This window comes from Leptodactylus fuscus, chromosome 4 (assembly GCF_031893055.1).
Source record: "Leptodactylus fuscus isolate aLepFus1 chromosome 4, aLepFus1.hap2, whole genome shotgun sequence".
Taxonomy (NCBI): domain Eukaryota; kingdom Metazoa; phylum Chordata; class Amphibia; order Anura; family Leptodactylidae; genus Leptodactylus; species Leptodactylus fuscus.
Window position 1 is genome coordinate 148,712,391 of NC_134268.1, and position 24,730 is coordinate 148,737,120.

General features: G+C 43.0%; 1 protein-coding gene across 1 annotated transcript in view; it reads left to right on the plus strand.

Annotated features, from left to right (window-relative positions):
- The first annotated feature begins 13,919 nt into the window (after positions 1-13,919).
- Positions 13,920-24,730, plus strand: part of SUGCT (succinyl-CoA:glutarate-CoA transferase) — a 577,328-nt gene continuing 566,517 nt past the window's right edge. The window contains exons 1-4 of the mRNA XM_075271200.1: positions 13,920-14,123; positions 18,263-18,320; positions 18,453-18,526; positions 21,215-21,300. Of these exons, the coding sequence (XP_075127301.1) occupies positions 13,985-14,123; positions 18,263-18,320; positions 18,453-18,526; positions 21,215-21,300 (357 nt within the window). The 5' untranslated portion in view covers positions 13,920-13,984. The remainder of the gene's footprint in view (positions 14,124-18,262; positions 18,321-18,452; positions 18,527-21,214; positions 21,301-24,730) is intronic.

A 24,730-nucleotide genomic window follows, 5' to 3' on the forward strand; every position in this document is an offset into this window, starting at 1 on the left:
TATTTTTCATTTGTAAATTGGACTTTTAACTACTGAATCACCGTTCATTGTGACTAAACTTACGAGTTAAACATGAATCTACAAGATGATGATAGACATAAAAAAGTCGCTGCTGTGTTTGGATATGATGTCTCAGAAAATTCGGAATCCCTTATGTGTGCTAAAGATTTAATTAAGAAAAAAGAAAAACTCCTGATTCATGAACTGAAAATTTTTTGGGACAAAACAACTTTAAGCCAATATGTATCCAAAAAAATGGTACCTCGAGGGTTGCGTATTAAAAAATTCCCCACTTTTGTGTATGAGGACACATTTATGGAAAGTTGGAATAACATTTTGACGGATTGCTCCCTTAAGCTCATGGAATTAATCATTAACCATGAAGGGATCAAAATAGAAAAAATCAAAGATGAACTGAAGGAAGTTCAAGCTGCCTTGGACACTCAAAACATAACATCTGACTTAGAAGTAATGGAGAAACGCATCACCCAGAATATTGAAACTATGGAGAAAAAAATCATGGAGAATAAGAGAAAAAAATTCAAAAGGGATATAGAAGATTATAATTCGGGTCAAATCTATAGAAGGATAAGTCCATCTAATTTTACCACCTCTTCACCATATCCCAAATCAATACTGAAACGAAAAAACTTTGGGGGTGCACGACATAATCCGCAACGTAGTGTGTCCTTCAGTTCACACATAGAATCAGAGGATTCCACCTATTCAAGATCTAACTCTGATTACTCCACAAATCAAGCGGAAACCTCATGCAAAAGTCTTAACACAGGTTTTCCAAAAAACGTGATACAACCAAAAAAGGGAAGAAGAGAGGAGGAAGACGCAACAACAAAAAAAGCGGAAAGAAGGAATTACTACACGAGATCGAAACTCAGACATTAGAGCCTTCATTGATGAATGCAGAGCTTAAATTTCCTTCGGTGGTGAACCTGTCAGACGCAGTGCTTTCGGAGCCGCAGATGAAGGTCTTGGATAAAGGCTTAAATTTTGCCCCACAAGAAAATTTTGATCTATTACAGACAATAATGGACGTAAATAAATTTGTTAGAACCATTACTGTGCGCAAACATTTTTATGAAACAAATAAGGAAACCACAAAGGGGGAGAGTTTAACTGATGAGTATATATTAGAAAACATGAATTCTGTGCCGTTAAACAGCTTAGTAGAGGAACATGTAGTCACGGGAGAACTTATAAATAGGGGATATGAAGAGACGGATTATATAAAAACTAAAGATTCCATTTCGGTAAAAAGAATGAATCCTAAATACTACCCTATTAAGTCTAGAGCTGATAAATTTATATGTTTTCGAAATAAAATGGAGGAGGAGTTGAAAAAACTAAATGAGGAATTAAAAACTACAAAAAAAACATCTAATTTAAGCCATCAGGAATCAGTGGCCCTTAAGGAGTTAAAGAACAACAATAACTTGGTTATCAAAAAATCGGATAAAGGTGGGAAAACAGTAGTTCTAAATAGAAAAGACTATGAGAACAGCTGTAATTCAATCTTAGAAGATATCAAAACATATAAGAAACTGACGTATGATCCAACGTCTGAATACAGTCCTATTCTCAAAACATTAATAGAAGAAGGGATAGCACTAGGAGTTTTCAGTAAAATAGAGGGAGATTATCTGTTTAATAGTACACCAACAACTCCAATTTTCTATGGGCTACCAAAGCTTCATAAGAATGTACTACCACCACCACTACGTCCAATCATCTCAAGTAACAACTCACTTAATGAAAGGATCGGGGGATGGTTGGACGGTATCCTTCAACCCCTGGTAGCTAGAACGGCAGGACATATTAAGGATAGTCGGGAGATATTAAAATGCTTTGAAGAATTTCAGTGGCAAGAAAATTACTGTTGGGTGACAAGCGACATATGTGCTTTATACCCAAGCATCCCTCACACAGGTGCGTTGGAAGCACTAGCTATGCACCTATACAAATACAGTACTTTCACAGCCCCAGTTTGTGAGTACATTATTGCCGTTACAAATTACTTACTTAGGCACAATTTTTTCCTTTTTTGCAATAGTTTCTATTTGCAGTTATGCGGGGCGCCCATGGGCGCCCCGTTTTCACCCTCTCTGGCAAATCTGTTCCTATCCCATTGGGAGGAGAGATATATTTACAGACAGGAATCCTTTCCTGTCGTCCCTTCTCTGGTATGGGCGCTACATTGACGACCTACTAATTGTGTGGGTCGGAGATGTAGCGCCCATACCAGAGTTCATAGAGTATTTAAATAGTAACGAATATAGCCTTAAATTCACCTTTGCACAAAATAAAGTCACAATTGACTTTTTAGACGTCAGTCTCAGAGGTTCATTCGAGGATGGCAAAGTCACAACTTCCCTGTATAGGAAGCCCAGTGCAGGGAATACCATCCTCAGAGCCGACAGTTGTCACCCACGTCACACAATTAAAGGAGTACCAGTGGGTGAATTGATAAGAACTAAGCGAGCCTGCAGTGACGAGAAAGAATTTACAGTAAAAAGCAGAGAAACACTCAAGAGGTTTAGGGAACGTAAGTATCCCAATTGGGTATTACAAAGAGCCGCAAAAAAGGTTGAGAAGAGGGATAGAAAAAGCCTTTTAGAGGGAAGGAATAAAGAAGGAAAGAAAGAGGATAAAATCACTTTTAGCACTGCCTATAGTCCCCAATTTAATCAAATAAGAAAAATGGTGCTTAAAAATTTACCCATCCTGCAATTGGGCAGTGTTACTAATGAAATCCTAGATAACGGGGTACAAATGGTGGCCAGAAAAAGCAGAACCTTGGGGAATATACTTTCTCCAAGTTATCTGAAAGGTGAGAGAGAAGCCACCATGAGTAGAGAAGGAGAAATAGGATCCCACAAATGTAAGAAATTGAGATGTAAAACATGTGATAAGATGTATAGTACAAAAGAAGTTAGAAGCAGTGCCTCAGAATTTAATATGGTTATAAAAGACCACATAGACTGCACTACAACATCAGTAATTTACTGCATTCGCTGTACAGAATGTGAATTAGATTATATTGGATGCACCAATCGTAAATTGGGCACCAGAATTACGGAACATATCAGGGACAGTGGGAAATCTGAGACACAGGGTATGTCGGGAGCCTCGAGACACTTCTCAAATAAACATCAAGGTAATGTCCAAACAATGAAATTCTTTGGCATAGAGAATGTGAAAAAATCTGAACGGGGAGGTAATCATAGGGATATGTTGCTAAAAAGGGAAGCCTTTTATATATTAAAATTTAATTGTAGAACACCATTTGGACTTAATATAAAAACAGATCTTACTTACATCTATTGAGATCATAAGGTTAAACCTTTTTCACCCTAGAATTGAATATATCATTGCCGTTATTATTGCCCTTTAGGAACCAGGATTGGCCAATATTGGTCACGTGATTCAACCCTAAGGGTCATGGGAATTGTAGTGTTTGAGAACACATCACTGCTATCAATACAACCTCTTAAGAACCAGGATTGGTTAGTATTGGTCACGTGGGTAAACTCCAAGGATTATGGGAATTGTAGTGCATAGGAACATAATGGGGACGGAAGAGAAGGGGGACAGGTAATTATAATCCTGTAGTTATATGTAATATGAAATTAATATCATTCGACGATAATTATGATAGTTTACGTGGTCTCTGGCGCTATTAATTTAGTTAAAACCAAGTAGGGAATACCATGTACGAATTAGAGTACATCCGAGTATCATAAATCAGGTGATCTAATCCAGGAGAACTAAGGGAATCGTAGTTCAAGATGAACACAGGAGTTCTTATTGTGGACATGGAATTATAATTGTATTTTTACGCAGAAACCAATGGTTTTACATATATTTATTGTATACGTATTTTCATTTTTATTATTGATGTATATATGTATGCTTATTCTGTCCTTAACTTGAGGCTTCAGTTTGGTAAAAAGGGTGGATACCATTGAAATCGTATACAAACACAGGTGCAACGCATAAGCTATTTAATTAAAGCGGATATATGAACAGAAACCGTTAGAGTCAGTTTAGACCTGCCATGAGTAAGAGGTAGTTCTACCTCGAAACGCGTCGGCGTTCCATACTTTTTAATCACTATGTGTGTATTTTCCTAACTTTTTCTTCACTTTGGAACTTTATTTTTTGACTTCTATCTGGAAATCTGTACTTTTTAAACTATGGATTAAAAGTTAAATTTTAAACATATCCGAAAAGGACTGCGGACCTACTTTCCTGTTTGCATCTTACTATTGAAGTCTTGCTTCGTGAGTCCAGAAGCTTCTAGGTCGTGCACCCTTGGGGATTATGGTGAATATATGGTGAGTTTCAGTGGTTACTTTTTTGCGTATATATTTTTCATGAGCTCTTATAGTTTGCAGGACAATTTCTCCTTTTATGTTACTACCATTATTTATTCTGTACAATGTACTGGAAAGCTTGAAAAAATTTTTAGAATGGGGTGGATTTCAAGAAAAAGTACATTTGTGCGATTTTATTACGGGCTTTGTTTTTAGGGCATTCACTGTGCAGCCAAAATGTCACCTGTATTCTATGTTTCTTTATGATTCAGAGGATACCAAATTTATATGGTTTTACATTTTAGCCCCTTACCACAAATGCAAAACTCTGCAAATTGTTTTTTTTTTTTTTTTTATAAAAGTCGCCATATTCTGACAACTGTAACTTTTTATACTTCCATGTACAGGGATGCATAGGGTGTCTTTGTTTTGCGGAACCAGGTGTACTTTTTAGTTATACCATTTTAGGGAATTGCTATTGCTTTGATCACTTTTTATTCAAATTTTTATTTAAAATTTGTCAGAGGCAAAACAGTGAAAAAAATAGCAGTTTGGCAATTTTGATTTTTTTTTTTCCCGGCTACAGCATTTGCCGTATGGGAAAAATATTTTTATACAGCTCTTCTATTGCAGGCTGCACAGAGTATTCAGCAATAGAAACTAATGAAAGACAGGCCTGAGAGCCTTCACAAGGCTTCCCATTGTCTTAGCAACTAGACGGTGGCCTCGGAGCTTGCTCCGGGTGCCAGCAATCCCCAGGAAAATGGCAGCACCTGTACACTGCAGGTAAAATGGTGTGTCGGTCAGCTTTGATCGAGGAGCCAGAGGAGTTAATGCCCGCGATCAGTTTGGGCACCGGGTCTCTGCTGTATAAAACGACTCTCGAGCAGTCACCATCTTTAAACACCCGACATCTGTCTTACTATTACGACGGATGTCGGGAAGGGATTAAAAGGCATCAGTGAACATGCCACAGCCAGTCCCCAATAAACTGTGCAAGAAAATGCACTAGCAATGTCAGTCCCTAGTTTGGTAGTCTGTACAAGGATGTTCCTACGACTTCTGTTTGCCATGTTTGAGTTTGAACCTGTGCCATCTGTCCTGACCTGTTTTCACCTCATTACCAGCCTAAGGTTGTCGTCACACTTACAAGTCTCGGACGTGAGACTCAGTCTATGTGATATCTGGATTTTCCGACCTGTATATTATGCAAGAAGAAGGACTACTAGTATTATAGTCTTATATGATGATAGGAGTTACTGCCTACCAGCGACAGCGACCAGCTGAAGCCGAGAAGAAGGGCCGTATAGCGCCCGAAACGCGTAGCCTTGTACCAGATTAACCTGTACAGTTACATCTGTAACTTTTTTAATATGGAAGAATAAAGAGTTAATTTTTAACCTCGTGGATCCTTGTTCTAAATTGGCACCTTGGATGCAGCTAGCGTCTCTTATTGTTGTCTACTGCTGTATCAGAGGGTTGGAGTCCACCCACAAGCCGTGCTCTCCAAGAAGCCCTTACAATACGTTACAGGGTGAGCTGAAACGCTTTTTTTCTTGTTATGTGTGGAATAGCCTTTGTAAAGGCTATGCAAGTATGTGCTTAGGTAAAAATGACTTTTCCCAATGATAGAGCCCCTTTAAAGAGGACCTTTCACCATATCTGGGCACAGGCAGTGTTATATACTGCCGGAAAGCTGACAGTGCGCTGAATTCAGCACACTGTCGGCTTTCCCGATCTGTGCCCGGTGTGAAGAGCTTATGGTCCGGTACCGTAGCTCTTCTATGGTCAGAAGGGCATTTCTGACCATTAGCCAGAGACGTCCTTCTGCCTCGCGGCGCCTATCACGCTGTGCTGTGGAGCGGGGAGGAACGCCCCCCTCCCGCTCCTGATAATATTCGTCTATGGACGAGCTGTGTGAGCAGAGGGAGGGGGGCGTTCCTCCCCGCTTCACAGCACAGCGCGATTGGCGCCGTGAGGCAGAAGGACGTTCCTGGCTAATGGTCAGAAACGCCCTTCTGACCATAGAAGAGCTATGGTACCGGACCGTAAGCTCTTCACACCGGGCACAGATCGGGAAAGCCGACAGTGCGCTGAATTCAGCGCACTGTCAGCTTTCCGGCAGTATATAACACTGCCTGTGCCCAGATATGGTGAAAGGTCCTCTTTAAGAAATGTATGAAAGGATATAAGGAGCTTTTGGACCCTAAAGGCGTTTTCTAGAAATTAGTGTGCAGCAGAAGGTGCGATGTCATTTTTTTTTTTCTTTGAAATACTATTTCAGTGCCAAATATGTTCTGCCACTGTGAAAACTTAGCATTCTAATTATTATACTGTGTTTCATGATTATAGGAGCACTCAAATGTTTGCCTGGAAATACAGCAGGGCTCTGGAGTGAAGGAGAAAGATCACCATGTATATTTTAGGCCTAATTTGGTAATTTGTAGAATACTGGACAACAATTGCAGAGAATTGGAGTAGATAAAAAAGAAAGCCCCCAGAAGTTTTGTTAACTACACCCCTCAAGCAGCTTATCAAAGGGTACAAGTGTTTTTAAAATATGATTCTTAATACAAAGCAGATGGTGCAGAACTAGCTCAGCTGGGCTCCATAGCAAACTTTAGACCTGGGCCTGTCACCCTCACACAGCATAGTGTCCCCTTTACAGACCTCCACACAGAAAAATGTTCCCTTTGCTGGTCTTCACACATTATATTGCCCCATTTACACACAATATAATGTTCCATAGTGACCTTCATGCAATATAATGTCCCACAGTCACCGATTCACACAGGATAATGTCCCTAGTGATCCCTACAGTGTGCACAGTGCTGTTCACCACTCACAAACTATTATTATACTCTGGGGGGTTTTCAGACCCCAGATGCTTTATGCATTCTCATACACCAAAATATAAAAGTTATAAAGTTATGGGTGTCAAAATTTTTTTTTTTTTTTATTTTTGCTAAGTTTTGAATTTAAGTTGCTAAGTTAAAACATAAAAAAAACTATACTTGCCCTTCCCTGCATCGACCTCCCCTTCACTGACCCCCAAGTCGCAGCACTATCTAACTGATTCTGGCCTGCTGTCGCTCAAAATCTGCCTCCATACAATGGTGGTCTATGGAGACTGCTAGCTTTTTTTTTTTTTTTCTGCTAGCAGTTTTTTTCTGATAGCAGAAAAAAGAAGCAACATGACCTTTCTTCAGGCGGATTCCGCCTGAGGAAAGCAATAGAAGTGAATGGGAGGTGAAAAACGCCTAGCGTTTTTTTTGCAAAAAAAGCCTAGAGTTTTTTTGCAAAAAACCGCGACCAAAAAAGCCTAGCGTTTTTTTTTTACAGTTAATTCACTTTAGTGGAGGGGAAAACCCCTGATGAAGGCTTGTGCTGAAACGTGCATCGGGATCGTGTTTTTTATTGTGATGTTCATCTAATAAAATTCTTCTTTGTATTTTTGATAAATCTGATTACTTTGTGATTTGTTCACCTTTGGTATATACAGTATATATATACCAAAGGTCTGATCACTAATGCAATGCAATGCATTAGTGATCAGACCTTTGCAATTGCATTGCATTGCAAAAAAATCGTCATTTCTTTTGCAGGCTGCATAGAGCAGCCTGCAAAAGAAAAGCACTGCAGACAGGCCGGGGAGCCTTTACAAGGCTCCCGGCTGTCATGCCAATGTGACGTCGGCCCTGGAGCATGCTCCAGGTGCCGGCGATCACCGGCGCCAGAAGGGTTAATGCCCACGGTTGGTGTGGGCACCGACCGGAGGCATTAGCGCTGGATGTCTGCTGACACCAGCAGACACCAGGCGGCTATGGCGGCCGCCCGACTCCCGGGTGGCCGGCATAGTTAAACACCCGGCAGGATGTACTCAACAAGCCAAGTAAGTGTTGCAATTTGGCAGAGACCTTTGTGGAAAATCCTTGCTCTGTGTTGATTAGTATTATCCTGATGAAAAATGCTATTAGGGAGCCCTGCCACAGTTACGGGTTATGAGAACGGGGCTTATTGGGACAGCCTGCATATGTTGTCCTTCCGGGGTGTCCCAGTTGTGTAGAATCATGAAGCAGGGAGCCGTGTGCTCCCTGCTTCATCATTCATCCTCTCTTCTGGAGCTGTAGGTGTTATGTAATGATGTCACTTACATCATGCCTACAGCTCCCTGAAGATTCGGGATCAAGACAGTAGGGGAATGAGGAGAGGCGAGTACCAGTGTTTTTTTTATTATTATATTTCTGTGCTAGGAGGGGGACAGGACATTAAACTGTGGGGACACTTCAGCAGGACTTTAACCCTTTCTTGAGTAGCACTTTAGTTGCAGAGGATGTATATAATATGTCCTTGATACTAAAGCCAATTTCTCAGGATTGGTTAGGGCTGTGAAGAAGATCTTGAATTCATTTTAAATTTTAAATAATCTCATCTTTTAAATGATACCAATATCATTATGACAGTCCTTACAGAGTTTGAGCGATTTGCTGATGAAAACAATGTCCAGTCCAGCATTGAGATCCCATTGCAGATCTCAATTTTCTTTTTAGCCCTAATGGATCCTGAGATATGGGGCTCCAAAGTGTCCCCCTCCTACTGTCTCAGGTAACATCTTAGAGCAGCCATAGATGGAAGGAGCGGGAGGAGCAGTACTGCAGAATGCACAGAGTTGATAAATCATCATCTGTGTATAACCTGTATATGGCCCAGGGGGAATAGCATGGCCTTCTCTCCTCCTGTGCTTTCTGAGCACAATTACCATAATGAATAAAAATTCAACAACGGCACCTTCAAAATAAAGGTAAGATATGAATAGCCTTTCCAAAGGCTATTCCTATGTGCTTCTAGTTTTAAAACAGTTTTTTTAATTGATAGAATCCCTTTAAAAGTGCTGTAGGAGGAAGGAGGAACAGCACTGCGGACAGCACAGAGATAATAAATCATCATCTTATGTGCATAACCTGTATGTGATTCCCTCTCCTATCAATCAGAAAACATACTGTACTTTTGCTCTTTGTCATATAGAGGGATAATGTAATACCCCTCTGAGCCTTATTATAAGGGTATTCTTATGTAATATCCCTCTGAACATAACCAGGAAGTTTACTGACGCTGTAACCCAGACCTTTACCATTGTCCAGGTCGCAGCGCTCCAAAAGAGTCGCACCAAACACTTAAACAACACATACACAAAGTCATGAATAAAATTTAGATTCCACTCAGTCCCGGTCCTATCCATACCTGATCTTTCTAGAGTAAAATATGCCTCTAGTCATATCTGTTACACGCTAAAATAATAGTAATAACGATTATCACTAGAGATGAATGTATAAATTGCTACAATTTTTATAGTGGGTGTCCGGAGGGTAGTTTGGTAGCAGCAGTGGTACGGAACTAACCAGCGAAAGACAGGGACACAAAATATGCAGGAAACAGGTTTATTTAGAAAAAAAAGGAGAATAAATAAACCTTGACTTCAGGCACAAAATGAGCAAAAATAAAATAAAGCCTTAACTTCAAGCAAAACAAAGTCCTGCTCGTCTAGGCAACTAACTACACAGTAATCATAAACTAACTATACCTGTGGTTTACTAACAGCCACACGAACAAACCAATAAGCACGATACAGTTTCACCGGACTCAGGGTAACAGGACGCCTCCTCTCACGCCCTGAAGTGCTGGATCTGCAGCCTTTTATAGCCCAGTAATGAGCCTAGGACTCTCACTTGAAGCTGAAGCCTATCTATGAGCGTGCACGCAGAGCCAGCGGCATCTCGCCGCTGGCTTTGCATATGTAACCCCGCCCACCAATGACGCAACAAAGCAGGAAGACAGAAGATTTTACAGCAACGAAGACTGGTGAGTATGCGACGTGGGAATACCCCTTTAAGGTTTCCCAAAGAGGATGTTGTATGATGATCTTAAAGGGGCTCTATCAGCAAAATCATGCTGATAGAGCCCCACATATGCGTGAATAGCCTTTAAAAAGGCTATTCAGGCACCGTAAATGTTATATTAAACTACCCCCCCCCCCCCCCATTTTAAAATAAAACCCTAAAAAAGAATATTATCTACTTACGGATTGTGCACGGTGGGCGGGCATTCATGGTGCACTGTCTTCTTCATCCCCGCCTCTTCTTCCTGCGATGTCCTCTGGTCCCGTCCTCCTCCGGCGCTTGCGAGCGGACCCTGATATAAAAAAATGGCCTGGGCGCCTGCGCAGTAGCCGTAGTAGCAGCCGCATGCTACTGTGCATGCGCCCAGGCCATATTTATATATCAGTGTCCGCTCGCGAGCGCCGGAGGAAGACGGGACCGGAGGACATCGGAGGAAGAAGAGGCGTGGATGAAGAAGAAGACACACCCTGAATGTCCGCCCACAGTGCACGATGCGTAAGTAGAACACATTCTTTTTTAGGGTTTCATTTTAAAACGGTCATGATCATCTTTTTTCCCCCTGACGAAGCCACGGTAGTGATGAAACGCGCGTCGGAGCGCGTTCATGTACATGGAGGTCTACTTATAGGTAAATGTAACCCTGCATGATCTTAATTCTATTTATGTGTATATACTCTATGTAAAACACGTTTAAACTAATGAAGTGCTGTTCAGACACACAGATATACCATGACATCTGATATATATATATGTAACATGAGTTATACCTACAGCCTTTGATGCAGTATTACAACTTAACCTCCATGTATTATATGGTTTGTACTATCCCCTGTACATTTATTATTGTGTATTTTTAATGTGTTAAATTTAATAAAGTACAACATTTTTTCACAATTTTTGAGTTGTTTATGGCAGTTCGCCTGATTCAGGCACAGTAGAATTATTTATATAGTTCTGCCCCTTTTTTGCCCTAGTTTTTTGTGCATATTATATAATGAGGTCCATGTGGTTTCCATTTGGTGTCCACACGAATGATGCGGAGAGAAAAGTGCTGCAAGAAGTACTTTTCTCTCTGCATAATTCTTGCAGACACCGCGCGCAAAACACATGGACCCCATTATAATCTATGGGGTTTGTGTGGTTTCTTTGTTAACCGCTTTTTAATGCATTCAGTATTCCGTTAATGGGGGGTCCCCAAGCAGACTCCCTGAACGGAATACTGAACGCAGATGTGAACCAGGCCTAATGGGGGCCAGAAGAAAACAGGTTCAGACTGCAGTCCACCAGTTTAGTGTCCCTATCTCAAAGAAAAGAGCCAAAGTCTGTTAATAAAGTATACTATACAAAATTTATTGATGACACAAATACTGCCAGAAAATCAAAAGCTGTGTGAACATTTAGTTACGCTTTTAGGGCTCGTTCACACGGTGGAAGAGGGGACGGATTTTGAATCTGCCCCCTCACAACAGAGGCCTATGTAGAACGCTAGCTTCCATTTTTCTGTGAGCGGTGTGTTCCCGGTCACGGAAAAAAAGAAGAGAGCTGCCCTTTCTTCAGGCGGATTCCGCGGCTGATTCAGCACCAAGGTCTGCCTTGCGACAGCACCCTCAGGACTAGGCCCATTCATTTGGCCCTACTCCAGAGCGGGAAGCTGCGACTGTCGGAAGCTGCGACAGTCGTGGCAGGCGCATTTTAGTCTTATTCTGACACGGCTTCCCGCATCAAAATCAGGACCAAAATACACGGCCCTGTGTGAACTAGCCCTAAGAGATCTTATCTTTGGACCTATGGAAGCTAAATTCAGCACAGTAGGTCTTCAGTCAGGCTGTGATGTAGATTGGTTATTACGCCTTTTAGTAGATTATAAGCCCCCACATGCCATTATTCCAGGGGTCTGTCAGAATATATTAGAGATTGTAGTGTAATAAAGAAGGCAGGTCCCCAAGACATCAGAGAGGTGATGCTAGATTTACATTAGTGCGGGGACTCCAAAGACAGAGACCCTGTCGGCTTACAAAGAGGTTACCCTTGGACCCCATAGACTGCAGGACTTCTCTACCAATGTTAGGCAGAATCTGTGGCAGAGTCTCCAACACAGATGTGAAACTCAAGGTTCACACTGGCATTTGGGTCTCAATTCTTTGGGTCCGCTTGGGGCCCTGAAAAACAGAAAACCTATCCACTTAAAAATCAGTTAGACACGGACCCCATAGACTATAATGTGGTCTGCTGGGTTTCCGCCTGTAATCAGTGGAGAGAAAAGTCCTGCTAGCCATATTTTAAGGGAGCGTTCACACTACCGTCGGTGTCCGACAGCTAGTGTCCGCTGCTAATGTCCGTTCAAAATCTTGTGCGGACATTAAAAGCTTACACTAGCTGTGTCCGTGACATTTTGCACTTATTTAAATGGACATCGGGTGCGTTCTTTTAGTGTCCGTGGGTGTCCTTAACTGTTCGTTCCCAAAGATGTCTGACTTTTCAAGCGGACAGAAAAAAACCTACATGTTGGGTTTTGTTGTCCACTTAAAGTCGAACAACATTGGGAACGAACAGTTAAAGAGGACCTTTCACCATATCTGGGCACAGGCAGTGTTATATACTGCCGGAAAGCTGACAGTGCGCTGAATTCAGCGCACTGTCGGCTTTCCCGATCCGTGCCCGGTGTAAAGCGCTATCGGTCCCGGTACCGTAGCGCTTTACAGTCAGAAGGGCGTTTCTGACCATTAGCCAGAGACGTCCTTCTGCCTCGCGGCGCCAATCGCGCTGTACTGTGGAGCCGGGAGAAACGCCCCCTCCCTCTCCTGATAATGCTCGTCTACGGACAAGCTGTGTGAGCAGAGGGAGGGGGCGTTCCTCCCGGCTCCACAGCACAGAGCGATTGGCACCGCGAGGCAGAAGGACGTCTCTGGCTAATGGTCAGAAACGCCCTGCTGACCATAGAAGAGCTACGGTACCGGGCCGTAAGCTCTTCACACCGGGCACAGATCGGGAAAGCAGACAGTGCGCTGAATTCAGCGCACTGTCAGCTTTCTGGCAGTATATATAACTGCCTGTGCCCAGATATGGTGAAAGGTCCTCTTTAAGGACACGCACGGACACTAAAAGAACGCACCCGATGTCCATTTAAATCAGTGCAAAATGTCACGGACACAGCTAGTGTCTGCTGCTAATGTCCACACAAGATTTTGAATGTACATTAGCAGTGGCACTAGCTGTCAGACACGGACGCTAGTGTGAACGCCCCCTAAGCGGAAAGGGGACAGATCCCCAAACAGTCACACGACAGTAGTGTGACCATAGCCTGGGTCCGTTACAGACCCCAGGTTACCTTTCTGAAAGTCATCCTTATCAACCACCTTCCCTCCTCCTAGGTTGCCCCCAAACCCTTTGTTGTCCACAGTCCAAATGGACACAAGTGGAGGTGTCCTGACCAAGGATGGGGTTCACGTGTCCAGATATTTGCACTTAGCAGCTCCTTTACCTCAGACATTAACCCCCTCCCCCGTCCCTCTAGAGGCGGGAGAAGGAGCCTTTGCAGTCAGGCAGGCGCTGTGACTGAGATCCCTGCACTAGTAGTAAATTCCTGTCAGTGAATAGAGTGGAGCAGGCCAGGCGCAGGACTTTCCGCTCCCCTGACCCTCCTCCTCACGAGCCCTCCCACACTACTTCTCGGGAGTCGGGCGCCTGTGCTTCCCACATCCATTCCGGGTCATTCGGTCTGAATCGTGTTGTGAAGTTCGGTGGAGCAGTTCGGTCATGCAGCCGGCAGCGCGCCTGTTGGAGGCCGTGAGGAGTAGCAATATGGGGGCGAGGGCGCAGCGAGGGGCCTCCCTCTTCACCTCCTACTTCTCCCAATACCCTGTGTGCACTCAGCTGAGGGGGAACTGGCAGACAGGTACCCTGCGCCGTGTGCCAGGCTGGCCACATGTATTCACCGGCTCGCAGACATTGCTTATGGGTGTTATATGTCAGTGCAGAAGATAAGCGGAGCGGAAGCAGCTTTATATAAGCCTAATAAACACTGACGTATTGTGGCAGAATTATATTTACTTGTCTGATACATGTCATTACCACAAGAGAAGTTACTAGCAAGGCTACCTTCATATCTGTGCTGGTATCTGTCCTGTATAGGTTATTAAAAATAAATACATTTTATATATATATATATATATATATATATATATATATATATATATATATATATATATATATATATTATCACCAAAAACTGATTGAAAGATTGATAGAACTGATTTCAAAGGAGAGAAAAAATCCAGCACTTTTCCAACGTGACTTGTTTTTCTTTATCAGTTTTCATGTTCTTTAGACGGAACAGGAAAACCGATAGGAGCACGCAGATGTGAACATAGACTGAACATTCGCCATCATTATCCCATTAGTTGATTCTGGATTACAATTTAAAGTTCCCGAGAGAGACTAAAAATCATACAAATAAAGTTTTATGTTTTTAAAAAGTTAAAACATTAATCCCCCCTACATCCCAAAATGTTTAATAAAGATGTAAAAAACATATTAGGTATTTATGTGTCCATAAGGACATAGTACAACTGAAACGTTATTTTACCTACATGCTAAACAGTGTAAAAGAAGATTTAAAAAAATTATGCTAGAGTTACTGTTTTTTAGTTGTGGGCCACCAAAAAAAACCTTTAGAAAAAAGCAATCAAAAATTGTTATGTTTCCCAAAATGTCATAAGTAACAACGTAAGATTCCCCCCCCCCCAAAAAAAAAAACAAAAAAAAAACAAGCCCCTGCATAATTTTGATAATGAACTTAGGGGCAACACGGTGGCTCAGTGGTTAGCACTGCAGCCTTGCAGCACTGAAGTCCTGGGTTTGAATCCTGCCGGGAACAACATCTGCAATGAGTTTGTATATTCTCCCTGTGTTTGTGTGGATTTCTTCCTATTCTACCAAAAGACATACTAAGGGTGCTTTCACACTAAGTATACGCTCATCTCATTCTGAGCGTAAAACACGTTCAGAATGAGTGCGTACAAAGCAGATCCCATTCATTTCTATGGGAGCCGGCATACGTGCGCTCCCCATAGAAATGAATGGGCTGCTTTTTTCCCTATTGCTTTCAATGTGATACTAGGAAAAAGAAATAAAAAGTACATTGTGAGCCCCATATGGAGCTCACAATCTACAAAAAAATAAAAATAAAATTAAGTTATTGGTTTTAGAAAATGGTGAAGTGAGAAAAAAATTATTACAAAAAGGGTTTTTACTTTGCGAAAGTAGTAAAACTGAAAAAGGCTAAATGTACCAGCCCCAGTTACAGGGGAAATCAGCCCGCCCCCCACCAAGAAAAACCCCAAACAAAAACTGTGATCAGATGTCGCCAAAGGTCTATTATGACCTTATGAGGACAAAATGTGAAAAAAAAAAAATTAATAGAAAAGGAAAAATTTAAAAAAAAAGATAAAATAATTAAAAAAATTAAATAACTCTATGTCAATAAAACATCCTTATTGAAGGTTCTAGCCCCAAACCTGACAACACCATACAAAATAAAAATTACAACAATGGAGGTTAAAAATTATTTTTAAAAGTTATTTTTAGTAGCGCTTTATTTTAGTAAATGAAAAGAGAAAATCAGACACGTTTTCCCTTCTCTTTTGTTTATATTTTCCCTGATATAAAAAAAATAAAACACATGCAAAAATAATAACAAAAATAAAGCCCTATGTGTCACCGAAAAAAGACTCAGAAATTAGTTGAATAACGCAAATGATAAAAATATTACAGCCCTCAAAAACGAACATACAAAAAACCCGAAAATGTGTCTGGTCCTGAATCACAAATTGGCCCGGTACTGAAGTGGTCAATGTGTCCGGTTTCTTAACTAATCCATTTAATGGATCAATCAAAAAAAACTTATCATCAGTTGGGGCGGGTTCACGCCTGTGCCCGGTCTCCGCTTTGCAAGTTTCCATCTTCTGCCTGAGAAACTAGACAGGAGACGGAAACCGGCAAACTCATCCACTTGAATGGGTTTGCAAAGTGACTGCTCGTGAGCGTTTTTTGCCTGTCTGCGGCGAAACAGTTTTTTTTTAACCGGACATGCATGACTTTGTGTTAAAAAAAAACGGTTTCATAGTTACATAGTAGATGAGGGTGGATGAAGACATCAGTCCATCAAGTCCAAACTATAACCCTACAGTCCCTACAGTGTTGATCCAGGGGAAGGCAAAAAACCCCATGAGGCTCATGCCAATTGCCCCATTTCAGGGAAATAATTCCTTCCTGACTCCAATCTGGCAGTCAGTATAAAAACCCTGGATCAACGTGTCCTTAAAATCTAGAATCGATAACCTGTAATATTTTTCTCTTCAAGAAAGGCATCCAGGCCCTCTTTGGACTTGTTTAATGAATCCACCATCATCACTTCCTGGGGCAGAGAGTTCCAGAGCCTCGCTGTTCTTACTGTGAAGAATCCCCTTCTATGTTCCTCCAGATGTAGAGGATGACCCTTGTGACTGTCACTAGGAGTAAAAAGATCCTTAGAAAGTTCTTTGTATTGTCCCTTCATGTATTTGTACATTGTTATTAGATCTCTCCGTAGACGTCTTTTCTCTAAACTGAATAACCCCAAGTTTGTTAATCTATCGTTGTACTCCAGTACACCCATTCCCCTAATCATTTTGGTTGCCCGTCTTTGCACTTTTTCAAGTTCATTTATGTCTTTCTTGTATATTGGGGCCCAAAATTGCGCACAATATTCTAAGTGTGGCCGTACCAGTGATTTGTATAGAGGCATAACCATGTCCTTGTCATGAGAATCTAGACCTCTTTTGATACATCCTATAATTTTATTTGCCTTGGCAGCAGCTGCCGGGGAGAGGCACAATACGCTCACGGGCAAACACTGACCGCTGGGTTTCCGCCCTCTGTCCAATTTCTCGGGCAGAAGACGGAAACCCACAAAGCGGAGACCGGGCGCAAGTGTGAACCCACCCTTAGTGTCTGACAGTGTCCAGTTTTTATACTGTCTGAAATGAGCGGAGCTGCAGTACTATTCAGTAAATGGAGCGTTCTGTGTCTGGCTTTGTCCCCTATATAGGTTCCAGCATCAGAGAATTTTAATTTGGCAACTAAAATTATAAATTGGCTGCTAATTTTTTTGACTTGTATTGCAGGCTGGAACACTGACTGGGAAAGAGATGAAGGCAAAGGGGCAAATTCTGCATTATGATCTAGTTTTGTATACTGTAGGACCAGATCTAAAACTAAAAAGCAAATGTGTGTAAGGGTGCATTCACACTACGTAACGCCAGCGTGTATCACAGCCGAGCGCTCCCCATAGAAATGAATGGAAAAAAGCAGTCCATTCATTTCTATGGGGAGCGCTCGCATGCCGGCTCCCATAGAAATGAATGGGAAGTGTTCGGCAGCCCTGCTGTAGTGCTGGCGTGTACGGCTGTGATACACGCTAGCGTTACGTAGTGTGAATGCACCCTAAGGCTGGAATTGCTTTTTTTTTGTGCTGATTTTTCAGGGTTTTTTGAGCCAAAGCCAAAAGTGGGTTAGTAAGAAATGGGAAATAAAAAGGAACAACTTGTACTGCTCTTTCCTGCTCAATGTACTTGCGGCTTTGGCTCAAGAACTGTAGTAGGAATTCCCTAACCCATTCAACTCCAGTTCTCTCACGTGGATGGGTGGAAATGTGGCGCATCTTTGGAGCATAGTCTTTTTTTCATTATACATGGCAAAGATCAATGTGACCCAGAGTGGGGATCCTTTGGCCTAACGAATTTATTATAATTCATCCTAGAAAGCTGGCATTAATGTTATCTAAAGTCTATGCTGGTTATGGGCCGGAGCCTCTCAGTTATTCAGGTGTAGTTAGTGTCTGTGAGGGAATGGGGAAAGACTGTACAGGACGTCCTGGATACCATTCTTAGTAAATTTCTCCAATTCATGTATCCAGCCTATGTGTGTTAACTGTGTAATTGTAATGTGTACATAGATGTGACCAGTTTAATACTTTTAATTTTTTTTTTCTTAAAGCTGCACATTCTAGCAATATAAGACCACTGGATGGAGTGAAAATTCTTGACTTAACAAGGTGTGTGGGGGACAAGTCTTAAATTTTTTTTAAAAAATATTTGAAAGCATTATTTCTTTAGCCAGCACTTTATCATATTCCTTTTGATGGCATTTTTAATCATTTTCCATGTATATACCTTATATTTTGTAGAGTTTTGGCTGGACCTTTTGCTACAATGATTCTTGGGGATCTTGGAGCTGAAGTCATAAAAGTAGAAAAACCTGGTAACCATTTTAAATGTTTGCTTTCATGCTGTGTTTAATATTTCTGATCGAAAGAGTAAGATAAATTACGACCCCTCATGACCATGGCCTCTGTTCTTCAGACTCTCTAGTCTGACTTTACACCACTAGTAACTAGTAAATTTATTATACCTGTTCTCTGGCACACAGAAGTGAGATGTATGATAATACTTATTCTTCCACTGTCAAAAAAAGATAAAATTAACCTTTCCATTCCAAATGGAGCAACTAGCAGAATATATTCAAGGAAGAGTTGTAGCACAAAAGGGGAGAAAATTGTTGGAAAGAGGGGAGGGTGGGCTTAAAGAGGATCTTTCACCAATTTGGGCACAGGCAATTCTATATACTGCTGGAAAGCCGTCAGTGCGCTGAATTCTTTCCTGATCTGTGCCACGGGTAAAGAGCTATCGGTCCCGGTACTGTAGCTCTTTACAGTCAGAAGGGCGTTTCTGACAGTCAGTCAGGAACGTCCTTCTCCACAGCAGCGCCTATCGCACTGCACAGTGTGAGCGGGGAGGAATGCCCCCTCCCTCTGCTCACAGTGCTCATCCATAGACGAGTATTATCAGGAGGGGAGGGAGGTGTTCCTCCCCGCCCACACTGCACAGCGAGATATGCATTGCTTTGTAGAAGGACGTACCTGACTGACTGTCAGGAACGCCCTTCTGACTGTAAAGAGCTATGATACCGGGACCGATAGCGCTTTACCCGAGGCACAGATCGGGAAAGCCGACAGTGCGCTGAATTCAGCGCACTGTCAGCTTTCCAGCAGTATATAGAACTGCCTGTGCCCAAAACGGTGAAAGGTCCTCTTTAAACTAGACTTTTGCACCAGAGACCTTAAGCCTTTAGTTATGCCATTGCAAAAGCAGTTTATAGACTGGACCACAATATCTCTAATGATTGACAGAAAGAAGCTTAGCCTGTTAATATTTGTTTAAAAATTGTTTTACTGTCGACAGGGGCAAAGGTGAAAGGGCTGTTAGTATGATATTATTTACTATCCTTGAAGAGAACACATGGAAACATTTCATAAACTACAGTTCTTTTTCTCGTACACAGTATAAAATACTTGTATTGAAGAGTTTTCCCCCTAAATAATAATAAAATATGTGACTGAATGATCGAACACACAATTGAAGTATTTCACATTTGTCCCTGGACATGACCTGAAATAACACAAATAAAATGATGTATGAGGAGAATAAAATGGTTAGTCTTATTTTCTATTGGCTATGCTTATAGGTCAGAATCAGAAAAGTCAATAACTTGTTAAAAGGAAGAGGATAAAATCCAAAGTGTGATGAGAGGAGAGGGACATTTATAACTTGTGGGTGGGAATAATGACATAAATCTACTCTACTGAGTAATAAAAATTACACTTAAAAAAAGTTATCTAAGGTTCTGTTAAGAAGTTATCTTGACCTCCTGCATGGAGATCAGTACCATTCACTTTATTGGGCAAAGCTAAAGTGAAATATAACATCGGACATAGCCACTACTAAAAGTACAGAACCATATCTCTTGAAAATGAAGAGGCTGTAGTATCTTCAAACAGCTTGAAGGGGTTGTCCACTTTAATCTCATTTTGACACTAGTAAAGAAGAACGCTGTGCCAGTAATTTAATAATGTCATATTTGGACTTCTGTGCTCTTGTCTTACGCAATGAATAAATACCCCCTCCTTTGGCAAAACACTCTCCGCAGAATGCACAAAGGTCCTGTCTGGCAATAGCAGCTGATGGACGGGTATGGTCACATGACTGTTCATCCGCTGACTCCACTAAACTGCTTATGTGAAACTAGCGCATGCACAGTGTGAGGTGGCTGACTGACATGTCTGGTAACATGACCCTCCATCAGCAGCCATTACCAGAGCTGTGCACATTCTACATTGCCAGAGGAGAGGGTAATGCGTCGGTGTGGCAGTCCTAATAACATTACTTTAGAAAGTTACTAGCACGGCCTTCCCCTTTACTTGTGCCAAAATAAGGTTAAAGATGGCCAACCCCTTTAAAAAAGATGCACCATCTAAGAAGCCATTTCCTTGCTCCATGACTGTTATCTTCATTTCTTAACTGCTCATAAGCTCTCAGTTTGACAAGATTTCCTCTTAGTGTTGATGAGCAGTTAGGACAACACAGACAATAGTCACATCGTTCTGAAATGTGAGAGCAAATGAAGGCTGTAAACATTTGTAATTAAAAATGTATTTGGAAAATGTTTTCTTAATAATAGATATATTGCAATAATAATAGAAAAATACTGTGAAGTTGCACATAGCCTCTATAGTCTGATCTATCTGTAGAACAGGCTATAAATGTACATCAGGGCTCATTCACATCTGCGCCCGGGACTCCGTTCTGCAGGTTTCCGTTTCCTGCACAAAACAGGGGCAGGAGACGGAAACCTGCAGTCGTTTTTCAAACCCATTCCCAAGTGTTGGGAAATGCTCTAATTTGCTGTACGTTTTTATAAATTGTCATAATATTTTTCAAGTTATTTAGGTTAAAAAAACAATACATCCTATTTTTGACCAATCTGCATACTTAAAGCAAAAGAAGAAGCATTGTATGTATTGTTATGTAGCTGTTTAGTACTAGATTTTTAGGGCTATTTTTTTGTTGATTAGTATGGCAATAAACTTGAAATTCTGATGTGTTTTTGTAGGGTCTGGAGATGATACAAGGTCCTGGGGTCCTCCTTTTGTGGGAAATGAAAGTGCTTACTTTCTAAGCGTAAATAGAAATAAGAAGGTATTTGTAAAGCCTTGTACTGTTTTTAACAACAATTTCACCTACTGTATGGACACCCATCAACATTTGCTGAGTGATCTTTAGAAACATGCAAGATAATAATACAGCATAAAATTTTTGGTGTCCTCATTTTAGTGATGAGCTTCCATTGATGAGTGATGTGCTCTGGTAGCCAGGAATATTATTACACTTCTGACATGCAGTAATAAAACCTAAATTACAAAATAAAAAATGACACAACACTAACTTTATTTTTTGAATAAACCTGGCACATTGTAGAAAGGCCACTCAGCATTTTATATCCTATTAATATTATAAAGGTGAAAGTTTGTGAGTTTGTGGGTTTGTGTGTTTGGATGTTCGGATGTTTGTTCCTCAATCACAGCGAAACGGCTGAATGGATTTTGGGGAAATTTCACACACTCCTACATATTTCCCATGAAAGTGCAATAGGCTACTTTAAATGTGGGTCACTCACCCCAAATCGCCACCGTCACCCTCCAAACACCCCTCCGGGCTCGGCTGTAGAAGCTGGCATTCTGCCAGCGCTGCTCTGTCCACGCTCCTCCTATTGGTGCATGGCAGGCTGTGGGCGGGCTATAGAGCCAGGACTGCGGCACCATAGGTTGGAGGCTCAATGTGGTCCCAGAGCCGCAGCTATACCATGCTGCCTACACATATCGCGGAGGAGCTGCTGCACCCCACACTACACATACAGATCAGTGCAGCAGGGGAGGGGGTGTCCCGGGGGAGGGGTGTCCCACGGAGGGGGAGGTGTCCCCAGGTCCCCAGCTTCAGTTTCCCCCCTACATCGGCCCCCGTGTAGTAGCTCTCACCTTTGGCTCTCTCCTCTGCTCCTGTGTCCCTCCGCTCCACACATTTCTCGTGCTGCTGTCTGTGTCCTGTATGAAGCACAGCGAGCTCTGGCGTCAGGTTGCTATGACGCCGGGCCTGCTCTGCTACATAAACGCCACAGGGAGCAGCACGAGAAGTGTGTGCAGGCAGCCAGCAGACACAGGAGCAGAGGAGGAGACAAAGGTGAGAGCTACTACACGGGGGATGATGTAGGGGGTGGGGGCAGGGATGGGGGAACATGAGACTGGGGGGAAGAGATGGGGGGGCAAGACACTGGGGGCACATGAAGTGAACTGGGGGCAGAGAACGGGGGACATGAAGCTGGGGGCAGAGATGGGGGTGAAGAATCTGGGAGCAGAGATGGGGGGGACAAGCTACTGGGGGCAGAGATGGGGGGACAAGATACTGGGGGCAGAGATGGGGGGACAAGATACTGGGGGCAGAGATGGGGGGGACAAGATACTGGGGACAGAGATGGGGGGGACAAGATACTGGGGGCAGAGATGGGGGGGACAAGATACTGGGGGCAGAGATGGGGGGGACAAGATACTGTGGACAGAGATGGGGACAAGATACTGGGGGAAGAGATGGGGGGGACAAGATACTGGGGGCAGAGATGGGGGGACAAGATACTGGGGGCAGAGATGGGGGGACATGAATCTGGGGGAAGAGATGGGGGACATGAATCTGGGGGCAGAAATGGGGGACATGAATCTGGGGCAGAGATGAGGGGACATGAAGCTGGGGGCAGAGATGGGGGGGAAGAAACTGGGGGCAGAGATGGGGGGGACAAGATACTGGGGGCAGAGATGGGGGGGACAAGGTACTGTGGGCAGAGATGGGGGGACAAGATACTGGGGGCAGAGATGGGGGGACAAGATACTGGGGGCAGAGATGGGGGGGACAAGATACTGGGGGCAGAGATGGGGGGACAAGATACTGGGGGCAGAGATGGGGGGACATGAATCTGGGGGAAGAGATGGGGGACATGAATCTGGGGGCAGAAATGGGGGACATGAATCTGGGGCAGAGATGAGGGGACATGAAGCTGGGGGCAGAGATGGGGGGGAAGAAACTGGGGGCAGAGATGGGGGGGACAAGATACTGGGGGCAGAGATGGGGGGGACAAGGTACTGTGGGCAGAGATGGGGGGACAAGATACTGGGGGCAGAGATGGGGGGACAAGATACTGGGGGCAGAGATGGGGGGGACAAGATACTGGGGGCAGAGATGGGGGGGACATGAATCTGGGGGAAGAGATGGGGGGGGACATGAATCTGGGGGCAGAAATGGGGGACATGAATCTGGGGGCAGAGATGGGGACATGAAGCTGGGGGCAGAGATGGGGGGGAAGATACTGGGGGCAGAGATAGGGGGGCACAACATACTGGGGGCAGAGATGGGGGGACAACATACTGGGGAGCAGAGATGGGGGGGGCAAGATACTGGGGGCAGGCCCGCTCTGGCCACAAGTAGAGGGGCGTTGGGGCCCACGGCCCGCACTGCAGGTGGTTTGCGCAGGCATCAAGGGGCTGCCGCCGAAGTCGCGGGTTATAGCTAGTATATATACAGTGGGGCAAAAAAGTATTTAGTCAGTCACCAATAGTGCAAGTTCCACCACTTAAAAAGATGAGAGGCGTCTGTAATTTACATCATAGGTAGACCTCAACTATGAGAGACAAAATGTGAAAACAAATCCAGAAAATCACATTGTCTGATTTTGTAAGAATTTATTTTCAAATTATGGTGGAAAATAAGTATTTGGTCACCTACAAACAATCAAGATTTCTGGCTCTCACAGACCTGTAACTTCTTCTTTAAGAGTCCCCTCTTTCCTCCACTCATTACCTGTAGTAATGGCACCTGTTTAAACTTGTTATCAGTATAAAAAGACACCTGTGCACACCCTCAAACAGTCAGACTCCAAACTCCACTATGGTGAAGACCAAAGACCTGTCAAAGGACACCAGAAACAAAATTGTAGCCCTGCACCAGGCTGGGAAGACTGAATCTGCAATAGGCAACCAGCTTGGATTGAAGATATCAACTGTGGGAGCAATAATTAGAAAATGGAAGACATACAAGACCACTGATAATCTCCCTCGATCTGGGGCTCCACGCAAAATCTCACCCCGTGGGGTCAAAATGATCACAAGAACGGTGAGCAAAAATCCCAGAACCACGCGGGGGGACCTAGTGAATGAACTGCAGAGAACTGGGACCAATGTAACAAAGCCTACCATCAGTAACACACTATGCCGCCAGGGACTCAGATCCTGCAGTGCCAGACGTGTCCCACTGCTTAAGCCAGTACATGTCCGGGCCCGTCTGAAGTTTGCTAGAAAGCATTTGGATGATCCAGAAGAGTATTGGGAGAATGTCCTATGGTCTGATGAAACCAAACTGGAACTGTTTGGTAGAAACACAACTTTTCGTGTTTGGAGGAAAAAGAATACTGAGTTGCATCCATCAAACACCATACCTACTGTAAAGCATGGGGGTGGAAACATCATGCTTTGGGGCTGTTTCTCTGCAAAGGGGCCAGGACGACTGATCCGGGTACATGAAAGAATGA